Genomic DNA, 12,455 nt, shown 5'->3' on the forward strand with positions numbered 1-12,455 from the left:
TTTTGCAGTGTCAGTAAATGTCATGATTTTTGCCAGTAATAAATTGGCTCTATAATTTTGCCGTCCTGCCAGTAAATTTCACTTGTGGGGTTGGCAACACTGGCAGCAGCATTAACAAATAATGGTATTGCAAGTACAGAACACCCTTTCATGCATTTCTGCCTGCATCCTGGAACACACCAATGTAAATGGGGCCTCCTAGTTCTTTATTCTCTATTGCAGATCTCCCTGTCTCTTTTACACTGCCACAATCCATGTTCACGTCCTGTGCAGGCTCATTCCATGAAATACATTGTACTTGATCTCTTTCCATAGAACGCTTAGCTGACATCACAACAGCTCCTCCTCTTCCTCCATACGATCCTCAAACTCGATGGTTCCCTTAGGCCGCTCTAGCATAGAGATACGCAGTCTATAGTTGGTACGTAACGTCGAGCGTAACACTTTCTCACGACACTCCTGGCACGTTTGGCAATTTTGCCACAGTACTGGCACGTCTGCTGACGTAGAGCGGCCTCTTGGGTCTTCATGTGTAAAGCGCCGGTATCGGCGACCGGCCTAGCAAGAATCTACAGCCATCCGGGGGAAAGGACGGCCAGAATAGGTAAAGGCGGCGGCAGGGAATGGTGGGAGAGGCCGGTGCAGGGCTCTGACTGGTTATTAGTGTGATGTGTGTGTTCTGAGGTGTAATAGGGATGACGGGGGCCTAGGCCTCCTCACAGGCGCTGAAAGCGGCCATGTTCCTCGGAAGTAACAGATGTGAGATTTGGGGTGGAGGTATAAGGGGGGAAAGGCGAGCCCGCTGTGTGTGTGTGGGGGGTGGGGGAGAGCCCGGGGGGGGGGGAGCGCCCGCTGCGTGTGAAGAAAGAGGAGGGGCCCCGCTGCGTGTGAGGGAAGAGTTGGTGTCCCGCTGCGTATGAGGGGAAAGAGGTTCCCGCCGCGTGTGTGAGGGGAAAGAGGTGCGATGTGTGTGTGGGAAGGGGATTCCTCTGTGTGGGAATCGGGAGAGGGGGATTCCTCTGTGTGGGAATCGGGAGAGAGGGATTCCTCTGTGTGGGAATCGGGAGAGAGGGATTCCTCTGTGTGGGAATCGGGAGAGAGGGATTCCTCTGTGTGGGAAGGGGAACCTTCTGTGTGGGAAGGGGGAGAGGGGGATCCCTCTGTGTGGGAAGGGGGAGAGGGGGATCCCTCTGTGGGGGAATCGGGAGAGGGGGATCCCTCTGTGGGGGAATCGGGAGAGGGGGATCCCTCTGTGGGGGAATCGGGAGAGGGGGATCCCTCTGTGGGGGAATCGGGAGAGGGGGATCCCTCTGTGGGGGAATCGGGAGAGGGGGATCCCTCTGTGGGGGAATCGGGAGAGGGGGATCCCTCTGTGGGGGAATCGGGAGAGGGGGATCCCTCTGTGGGGGAATCGGGAGAGGGGGAGCCCTCTGTGGGGGAATCGGGAGAGGGGGAGCCCTCTGTGGGGGAGAGGGGTGTGTGAGGGGGATGGGGATTTGTGGTGTGTGAGGGGGATGGGGATTTGTGGTGTGTGTGTGTGTGTGTGTGTGAGGGGGATGGGGATTTGTGGTGTGTGTGTGTGGGGGGGGGGGGGGAAGGGGAGCCCGCAGTGTGTGAGGGACAGTCTGGTCTATACGGTGTAGGCGCCTCACTCCTTTCTAGGGACAGAACTAGTGATTGGATTGGCTGAGTTGTGTCCAGGTGACCATGACTTTATCTGCTCATCGTTATTATCTGTATAGGAAGCGTGCACTTTAGGGGTGAAAGACATCACTGCAGGTAAATGTGATATTCTATATCCAGCTTTATATTATGTGCTGCTTGTCCTTTTGCTCTCCTCCTGCACAGGTGGTGTCCTGACAAAATGGGCAACTCCACGTCGCTTCCGCTTTCTTTAAACCATCAGTAATTGCCGATTTGGACGAATTGGTGTTTGGACACAACACCAGCTACCAAATACAGTCCGGTAAAAGAAGATTTTGCTGTTTTCACAGCACAGCGGCTAACGAGGACAAAGCTGTTGCCGCCGCCTTGGAGGCAGCCATTTTCTTGGTTGGTTTTGGAGCAGAGGAACAATCTCTGCTCACAATATCATGCACCAGACTCTATTCCGTTGCCGGTGTTGTGTCCAAACAGCAATTTGTGAAAATCTGCAATTCATGATGATTTAAAGAATACGGAAGTGACGCGGGTTGCTCATTCTGCCAGATTTGACATTTTGTCACCAGCATGGTCCTGTGGTGACCCCTGTATGCGCGCACTCCTGTTTGTGCAGAGTGGACTGGATGGGGTTCGCAGGCTCAGTGGTGCTTGGTATCATGGGACGTGTAGCCCTGATGAAGATGCTTCAGATGGGGGCAGAGACTTTCAAAGACGTGCAGATTTCGCTCTTAGCTGGAAGTTTGGCACAAACCCAGAGACTGTGCCGTTGATCACTTGTAAGGCCAGCTCACACATGAACGTGTATGAAAATGCTCACAAAATGGATGTGCATTTTTATGCTCATTAAATAATTGCTATGGATGTGTGTGTGTGTGTGTATATATATATATATATATATATATATATATATATATATATATATATATATATATACTTTTTTTTTTTTTTCTCAGATTTGCATTGAGTTGATGATTATTTAGGTGTCTAGTGTTGCTTTGGAGCAGTATTAAACCCAATAGCAAACTTTTATTGTATTGCAGCTTGCCATGGTGGCTGCGTTTTAGTTTTCTGTTACAGGAGTTTTAAAGTCTAGAGGTTTTTCACCTTAAAGCGGGGTTCCACTCAAATTTTTAACTTAATCTTACCCCCTTCAGTTAATTGCATAGATGTTCAAATGCCGCACGCAAACATTTTTTTATCGCTGTAATTACCTTTTATATTGTACTTTATTGTGGCACTTCCTGTCTCTCCTCCCATGGGAGTAGGCGGGTTTATTGCCTTTCCCCGGCGCCGCGCTGTTTCCTGTAGAGGTCGGGGTTTTTTTCTTAATCGGCATCGGCCAATTGTGCTGATTAAAAAAGGCAGATATAATCTGATAAAAAGAACCTGAATTGATACAATGTTTACACTTTTGAATGAACTAAGTGCTGTGTGTAGAAGTTCTCAGTTTAACCATTTAAAGACTAAATCTTTTCTGACACTTGTTGCTTACAAGTAAAAATCCTGTATTTTCTGCTAGAAAATCACTTAGAACCCCCAAACATTATATATTTTTTTTAGCAGAGACCCTAGGGAATAAAATAGCGGTTGTTGCAATATTTTATGTCACACGGTATTTGCGCAGCGGTCTTACAAACGCAATTTAAAAAAAAAAAAAAAAATACACTAATAAATTTTAAAAAAACTAAGCAGTAAAGTTAGCCCATTTTTTTTTCGTCCAAAAGTTTTGATTACCTGTTTTTGTGTATTTATTTTTAAGATATAGTTTTTTTTTTTTATATATTTTTTTAATCTAAATTCTACATACAAGTGAACTGATTGGAGGTTTGTTTTGTTTAATAAATGTTTAAGGCCCCTTTCACACGGGACGGATCCGTGTTGATCCGCCCCGTGTTTATCCGCTGCTCAGCGGGGATCGTTCCGTTTTCCCCAGCTGAGCCGGCGGATGACAGGGCGTGACCCGCACACTGTGCAGGGACCGCCCTGTCAGATCTCCGCTCTCCCCTATGGGGGATCGGAGGAACACGGACCGTCTGTCTGTGTTCATCCGATCCGCTCTGCAGACGGATAGAAAAATAGGATTTTCTTCCGTCTACAGAATCGGATGAGAGCGGAGCCGGATGACATCGGGTGTTAGCTGATGTACATCCGCTGACACCCGCTATCCCATAGGGATGCATGTATCCGTATTTCATCCGAAAACGGATGGATGAAATACGGACATACGGTCCGCATGTGTGAAAGGGGCCTAAATGTAAAAAATTTTCTGTATCACTTTAGGTTGCTTTCACACTGCAGCGGGCATGCGTGACGGTAAAACGCTGCTAGTTTTAGCTGCGCTTTACTGTCATTTTTGCGGCGCTATTCGGCTGCTAGCGGGGAGCTTATAAGCCAGCTAGCAGCCGAGGAAGGGGTTGAATGCGCCCCTGAAGCGCCGCTGCCGAAACGCTTTGCAGGCGCTTTGGCAGCGGTGCGCATTCATTTCAATGGGCAGGAGTGGTGGAGGAGCGGTATACACTGCTCCAAAGATGTTGCTTGCAGGACTTTTTTTTAACATCCTGCCAGCACAGCGCCTCAGTGTGAAAGCACTCGGGATATCACACTGAGACTGCAGGGGAGCCGTTTTACAGGCGCTATTTTTAGCCCACAAGCGCCTGAAAAACGCCCCAGTGTGAAAGGGGTCTAACTGTTAAATTTTATGAGATGAAGGGGAAAAAAAAAAAATCGGCCTAATATATCGGCCCAAAAAAATCGGCATTACATATCGGCCATCGGCCACCGAGATTTCTAAATATCGGCATCGGCCAGAGAAAAACCCATATCGGTCGACCTCTAGTCTCCTGGGAGCTTGGTGTCAGGCTTCCCAAGATTCAGTGCGGAAACAATGATCATGCGCGTGAACAAGCTGTGAATGAACAGCATCCAGGAAATCAATGCTTGTGGGCTTCACATGCCCACAAGCAAGATGGAAACAGCCAGCATCACATTTTTTAAGTTATTCTTCAGTACGAAAACAGACAGAGGTGGAAATATTACACCCAAACTGTGAGTATTATTTTGGGATTAGCAAAGTCGCCGGACTCCCGCTTTAATGCATTAAGGTGAAAAACCTTCTGTGCTGCAGCTCACCAGTGCGGTCAGTTCCAGTGCAGCGAAAAAAGTAGACCATGCTGCGTTTTTTCTACACAGTGCTGTACTGGCACACATCAAAAACGCATTGCAGGGAGAGTAAAAAAGCAGGAATCTTTGGAAGAAAAGAGGGGAAAAAAAGGTGAAAACACATCAAGAATACGTATGCAAAAAAAACATGCAGGCTGCGTTTCTGTAGTGTGAACAGGCCCTTAGGCTTTTTTGTTTCACCTGGTGATCTGGCCAAAAAGTGTTTGTTTCAACAGAACAAGCTGCTCTGCCAATGAGTGTTTAGACAAACCATTTACTGCTGTCGGGGGTGCTTAGAATGATCAGATTTTATTTATTATTTCACCTTAATGCATAGAATGCATTAAGGTGAAAAACCTTGAGGCTTTACAATCCCTTTAATATACCTTAGAGGCGCGGACCCCAACCTTTTTGGACTGGTTTCACAGCAGCCAATTTTGCCCAGGGGCGTGGGCTGGGGTTGGTGAAGGTGTCATTCTTTACATTACAGTGTAGTCCCCTTTACATTAATGAAAAGAGGGGCTGTGATGTAAAGGGGACTGTGCTGTAAGGCCCCTTTCATACAGAACCGCTGAGCAGGCGGATAACGGGTCCTCTATGGGGCACTAGTAGGAAGGAGGAGCCAGGAGCGCCGGCGAGGACCTGAGAAGCCGGCGGATACAGGCTGTTTTGTGCAAAACTATTTCACAGAGCAGGTAAATATAACATTTTTAATTTTTACTTTCTTACTTTAAAGTGTTTGTTAACCTAAGAAAAAATTGGCGCTGTTCCCTTAAAGCATGTTATACTACCACATGTACAGACCGACGTACAGGTACGCCGGTTTGCGCAGCTTAGCCACCTTGCCACAGTACATATGCGGAAGGTGGTCAGCAAGTGGTTAAAGAGGAAGTAAACCCCTATGGGGTTTACTTCCTCTTTTGCTCCCCGCAAGGCCTGTAAATTAAAAAGCAAAATGGGCTAGTATGCATTGAATACTAGCCTATTATGACACCTGCAAACGAAGCCCACGCTGTCCCCTGTGCAGGCCGCGTCCATCCTCTTCCTTCTGGGGCCGCGGACTCCGGCTCTGTGACTGGCCGGAGCCGCGTGACGTCACTCCTGTGCATGGGAGCTGTCAGTTGAGGCACACGCTGGGGGAAGAAATGGCACGGTGGTCCGATTCTTCACAGCGCATGCGCTGATGATGACATCGGTGCACTACAAGTGAAAAATCTCCTAAACGGCGCACCTTTAGGAGAGATTTACCCTACCTATAGGTAAGCCTAGAATAAAGGCTTACCTATAGGTAAAAGTCACTTAAAAGGGTTTACAACCACTTTAAGCACCTTTACTCGCCTATACTCAACATTATCCAGGTCTTTACACAGTTGTTTTTTTTTTTTGTCTCGCAGGCTTTCTGTCAACAAGTTCCTGAGAAAACAGTAATCCATTACATCCGTGTGCAGTCGTCCTTCATTCATCCGTGTGCAACCGTTCTTCATTCACCTGTGTGCAACCATCCTTCATTCGCCATGTATGTCAAATGTTTTTTGGCTTTTTTTTTTATTTTATTTTTTTGCCAAAGCTCCTAAACTCAACTCCATAAAAGCCTGTGTGTCTATGTACACACAGGCTTTTAGCACAGTTTAGGAGTTGCCATGATTAGGGGAGGTTAAACCTCCCTCTCCTGAATGCGGAAGAATTGCATTCAGGACAGGAACGTTTTGACTGCCAGCCATGGGAAAACCGCAAATCGTGACAAAATCGCGGTTTGCGTTTTCCCACAGCTGCGGTCAGGGTAGGCTAGTGTACATGTAGCCTTAAAATGATTCTAAGGGCCCTTTCACACTGGGGCAGTTTGCAGGCGCTATTGCGCTAATAATAGCTCCTGCAAACCGGCCCGTTGCTGTCTCTCCAGTGTGAAAGCCCCGAGGGCTTTTCACACTGGAGCGGTGCGCTAGCAGGATGGAGAAAAAAAGTGGGGGCACTCGACGGGAAGGAGTGCCAAAGAGGGACCCGAGGATAGGAGGATCTGGGCTCACCACCCAGATGTTGAACAGGTGGTATACAAAGCAACCATGATCCCAGTGGAGGAATCCCTAGCTTTTAGGTACCCGGCTGACAAAAAAGCAGAAGGGTGACCCCTGGCGCATATCTATGATGTCCTTCTGCAATTAATGGAGTAGCAACCTCAGCCTGGACTCCAACCAGGCCACGTCCCAACGTGTTTCACTGCGCCCTCCAGAGCTTAAGGGGCTGTAAACCCTCATGGTTTTTCACTTTAATGCATTATTTTAGTTTTACTTACCTCGATGCTGTCATCCTCCATCCGGGAACAAGAACACCATCTGTAGCTGGTGTCTCGTGTCCCAATTGGATAGATTGATAGCAGCGCAGCCATCGCTGCTGTCAATCAAATCCAATGATGTGGTGCCAGGGGGGCGGGGCCGAATCCTGCATTCTGTGTGAATGGACACAGATGCGGGACTCGGGAGCGCACCCGCACGGGTGTCCACCAAGGAGAGCGCTTCTCCAAGGTGGACACTTGATGCGGGGAGGCGCCGCACAGTACAATATGACATGTTTGTTAATTTTTTTTTTTTTAGGGGGTGGGGTAAACTGTTGGGGGCGTGGCCTAGTCAGAGTCCAGGCTGAAGTTGCTACTCCATTCGTTGCAGCAGGACATCCATAGATGTGTGACTTCCAGGGGTCATCCTTCCTTCCTTGAACCTTTGCAGGAGCCAGGATGGGCTCCATCCCCTGTCCGCACGCTAGCAGCAGCTGCAGATGCACTGTCTACATACCCCCTCCCTATCGAGATTGAGCAACACACACCCTTTTCTTAGGTGACAGAAAAGTGGAGTCGGTGGCCGCAACATGTTTACCATGCTGGCTTGGCATTGCGACCGTCCTGGCCACTGCCCTGGTGTCTCAGACTTTAACTGAATGGGAAAAACTGTTTTGCCACGGTCTGCGTAGTGAGCAGGTTCCCCCTGCTTATGTTGAGTTAGTGGATCAGTTGGTCCAGGGGCTGCTATTTGTGTGTGATGCTTCTCTGGATGCAGCTCCCTTTCCAAGATCAAACCTCCCAAGAATGCTGTCACTTGTTTGGGGCTACCCTGGATGACATCATTAAGAGTCTCCGGGCGGGGGTGGGGGGGTGTACTTTCCTTCCAGTCTGGGAAAGGGAAGGAGCCTCGTCGAAGATGTGGCCCTTCCTTCTCAGCACAGTTTTTTTTTCGTCCATCAGGACCTTCTTGGTGAACGACAAATGGGTTCACAAAGTAATTCTGTCCAGTTACATGAGTCTCATTCTTTCCTTCCAATGTACGTCTGTACGCGGATTGGCTGCAAGCTATTTTTGGGGCAGTGGAGGACCTGTTGCTTCAGGGAGTGATTGTTCCGGTTCCGTATCGGAACAGTTTCAAAGTTTTTATTCAAACCTGTTTCTGATCCCAAAAAGGGGGCGCAAGGTCTGTCTGATTCGGGACCTCAAGGCCCTGAACCGTTTTGTGTGGGTAGAGAAATTATGAATGGAGTTCATTCGAACGGTGGTGGCATCCCTACGTCAGGGGGATTTCTTGGCTTCTATCAACATAAAAAATGCTTACTTGCACATTCCAATATGTTCCCCACACCAGCGTTTCCTCCACTTTTCTGTGGGGGAAGAGCACTATCAGTCCGTGGCATAACCCTTTGGTCTCGCCTCCGCTGCTCGGGTCTTCACAAAAGTGTTGGCCCCGGTCTTGGCTTTGCTATGTTAGCGGGGGATTGCTGTGCTGAGCTACTTGGAGAGTCCTCGTCTGCATTGACGGACGACGTGGAGATCACTATCCAGACCTTGTACGAGTTTCGTTGGTTTCTGAACTCCCTTAAGTCTGCCTTGATACCGTCCAGGAAATTGGATTACCTGGGTTTGACTCTGGATTCAGCTCTAGCCCGAGTGTTTCTTTCTCTGGACATACTCCAAAAGTTGCATTCTGCGATTTTCACCTGTTGCTGTCCCACAGGTGGTCCTCCCTCTGGACTTACATCGAGTGCTGGGCCTGATGGTGTCTACCTTCGAAGGCGGTCCTGTTTGCACAGTTCCATACGAGGTTCCTTCAGAGTGAGATCATGGTAAAATGGGACAAGTGTCCAAAGTCTCTGGACAGTCAGATTTTTCTGAGCTGGGAAACCAGAGGTTCCCTGGTCTGGTGGCTTCGTTTTCCGAACCTTCGGCAGTGCAAGTCTTTCCTCCCCATTGTATTGGACAGTGGTCCTGACGGATGCCAGCCTGTCCGTGAGGTGTCCTGGGGCTGAGCTAAGCTTAGGGTTGTTGGACGCTGAACGGATCGGCTCCGGGGGCTCCCGGTACGGATCCAGTCGGACAATGCCACAGCGGTGGCTTATTTTATTCACTAAGCGGAACAAAAAGTGTGTTGGCTCAGGAGGTTTCCGTCATTCTCTGGTGGGGCAGAACGCTTCGTTCAGGCCCTCTCCGCTGCGCACATTCCAGGTGTGGAAAATTGGCAGGCGGACTATCTCAGTTGGCAGGCGTTCGACCAAGGGGGGTGGTCCCTTCATCCAGACATATATCTGATCTGTCTGTGGTGTGACACCCCGAAAGTGGACGTGTTGGCGTCTAGACTCAACAGAAAAGTTCAGAGGTTTATGGCAAGGTCACAAGATGCTCTGGTGGCCCAGTGGGGTCAGTATCGTCTCATTTAATGCTTTCCCTCCTCTCAAGCTTTTTCCACGGCTTCTGCGCAGGATCGAGGCCGGGGGGATTCTGGTGGCCCCGGACTGCAGGTCTTGGTACGCCGATGTCCCTTGGCTGCCTCTCGGGGCCGACCTTCCATCCTGCTTTACGATCGCTGGCTTTGACAGCCTGTTGAAAGCCAGGTGCTGAAGGATAGAAGTTTGCCTGGGTCGGTGGTTCCGATTATGCCGAAGGGGAGGAAGTCTACCTCCCTAGAAAGATTTACCATCGTACGTGGAAAGCATACATTTCGTGGTGTGAGTCGAGTTCACCCTCGATCCTTCTCGATCACTAATTTTGATTTTCTTGCAAAGTTGAACAGTTGGCCACACATTCCTTGGTGCGTACTTTCATTCAAGGCGTTTGACACCTGACTCTGCCAGTGCAGTCTCTTTTTACCGCCCTGGGATTTGAACTTAATGCTCTCGGTTCTTCAGAAACCTCCTTTTGAGAACAATTGGGAGATTCCTCTGCTTACGCTGTTGCTGAAGGTAAATTTTATTATGTCGGTGGCTTTCAATTCTGCTCCTAGGGTTTCGGAACTGGCGGCGTTTTCTTGTACTCCCTACTTGGTGGTCCACAAAGATGAGGTGGTTCTTCGTCCATGCCCGTCGTTCCTACCTAAGGTGGTCTCTGACTTCCATTTGAATGAAGACATTGTGTTGCCTTCCTTGTGTTACATGCCCTGGATGTGGTTTGGGTGTATCTGGCAGCCATGGAGTCTTTTTGGAGGTCAGACACTTTTTGTGATCAGACGGGCCACGGAAAGGGTTGTCTGCTTTTTCTGCTACCGTTTTGCAGGTGGATGAGACTGTGATTCAGGCCTATTCTATCAAGAGGTGGGTTCCTCTCTTCCCTGTGACGGCGCACTCTATTCAGACTCTTAGTGCTTCTTGGGCTTTCTGTCATCAGGCGTCAGTGGCGCAGTTTTACCAAACAGCCACCACCTGGTCGTTGGTGTACACTTTCCCGAAATTCTACAAAGTGGATGTTTTGGCCAAAAGGTTTTGCAGGCTGGTGTTTAGAGGGTCTGTTCCCTCTTTGGGGGTGTATTGTTGAGTGTGTGGGGTGGGGTGTTTTTTTTGTTTGTTTTTTGAGCGCCTGTTATCTGTTTGGTTTCTTTGGCCAGGGGCTTTTGTGCCACCCCTCCATATTTTTGGCACTGCTTGGGGACACCCCTATGGCTCTGAAATGGAGCGCTGTCCATCAATGAACGAGGGAGAAAATAGGATTTTTCTTGCCATTTCTCTGAGTTCATTGATGGACAAAGCACCCACCCCTCTCTGGAGTTTTAATACTTCTGATACTGCTTGTTACTAAACTGAAGGCCTATAGCAGAGAGGGGAAGTATACCAGCTAGAACTGCCCATAGGCATAGCTAAGTTGTTGTTTTTTTTCTGCCTAGTGTCCTTCTCCTCTAAGGGGGGATGTAACCCTATGGTTCTGAATATAGAGATCTGTGTCTGTCAATGAACTGTCAATGAAATGTATTTTACAGTAAGTAACAAAAATCATATTTTTAGAAGTAGTGTTTTTTCTGCCTGTGTATTTGAGGCCTAAACCTAGCCAGGCATGTTACATACTGTACAACCAGCCAAACATAAGATAAAAATAGCTCATTCAGGCTAAATTCACACTTTTGTGCATGACGGGAATGCACGCAAAATCTAGTGATTTACTGCAACACACAAAAACGCAGCCCTTCTGTGGACGTGCAGCAGTGCCCTTCGTTTTTAGCGACACCCTGACGCATCTTGATAACTTGGGAAAGTACCATGCCTTTTGATGTGCCGTGATATTTTACCACTTCAGCTCTGGGAGTTTACATGCCTTCATGACCAGGCCATTTTTTGCTATACGGCACTGTGTTACTTTAACGGACAATGGCGTGGTCGTGCGACGCTGTACCCAAATAAAATGTTTGTTCTTTTTTCCCCACAAATGGAGCTTTCTTTTGGTGGTATTTTATCACCTCTGCGGCTTTTATTTTTTACGCTATAAACAAAACTTTTTTGTACTTTCTGCTATAAAACCTATCCAATAAAAAAAAAATGTAAAAAATCGAATTTCTTAATCAATTATGGCCATTATGTATTCTACATATTTTTGGTAAGAAAAGATCCCAATAAGTGTATATTGGTTTGTGCTAAAGTTATAGCATCTATAAACTATGGGATATTTTTATTTATTTTTCTTATGAGTAATGGCGATCAGCGATTTGTGACGGACAAATCGAACACCTGACACTTTGGGGACCAGTGACAATAATAGTGATCAGTGCTAAAAAAAATGCACGGTCACTGTACTAATGACACTGGCAGGGAAGGGGTTAACATCAGGGGCGCTTAAATATTTAAATGTTCCTAAGGAGTGATTACTAACTGTGGGAGAGGTGCTTTGACTGGGGGAATGTAAAGATCTGTGTTCCTGCTTGGCAGAAACGCAGGATCAGTACATTCCCCTCTCACAGAACGGCGGTCTGCCTGTCTCCTGAACGATCGGCGGGTTGTTTATATTTCCTAAATAATTGCATTTCCAGGTTCTGTGTACTGTGGGGAGACCAGATAGTGAATGTAGGGTCCTGGGTTTAGTACCACTTTAACGCCATCCAGATTTGTGTGTGGGTTTTTTCTTTATATAAAATACTAAATTTTTTTAACCACTTAAGCCCCGGACCATTTGGCTGGCGAAAGACCAGAGCACTTTTTGCGATTCGTCACTGCGTCGCTTTAACTGACAATTGCGTGGTCATGCAACGTGGCTCCCAAACAAAATTCACATCCTTTTTTCCCCACAAATAGAGCTTTCATTTGGTGGTATTTGATCACCTCTGCTGTTTTTATTTTTTGTGCTATAAACAAAAAAAGAGCGACAACTTTGGAAAAAAAAAAAGCTATACTTTTTGCTATAA

At 47.7% G+C, this 12,455-nt stretch overlaps 1 protein-coding gene across 2 annotated transcripts in view; it reads left to right on the top strand.

The window, feature by feature from the left end:
- Positions 1 to 447: 447 nt before the first annotated feature.
- The window catches only part of EIF3D (eukaryotic translation initiation factor 3 subunit D), a 44,869-nt gene continuing 32,861 nt past the window's right edge, over positions 448 to 12,455 (top strand). The window contains exons 1-2 of one of the 2 annotated variants that reach the window (XM_073592502.1): positions 448 to 604; positions 6,216 to 6,337. In XM_073592502.1, coding sequence (XP_073448603.1) covers positions 6,336 to 6,337 — 2 coding nt within the window. In that variant the 5' untranslated portion in view covers positions 448 to 604; positions 6,216 to 6,335. The remainder of the gene's footprint in view (positions 605 to 6,215; positions 6,338 to 12,455) is intronic. The other variant, XM_073592503.1, reaches the window with a different exon arrangement.

This window comes from Aquarana catesbeiana, linkage group LG07 (assembly GCF_042186555.1).
Source record: "Aquarana catesbeiana isolate 2022-GZ linkage group LG07, ASM4218655v1, whole genome shotgun sequence".
Classification (NCBI taxonomy): domain Eukaryota; kingdom Metazoa; phylum Chordata; class Amphibia; order Anura; family Ranidae; genus Aquarana; species Aquarana catesbeiana.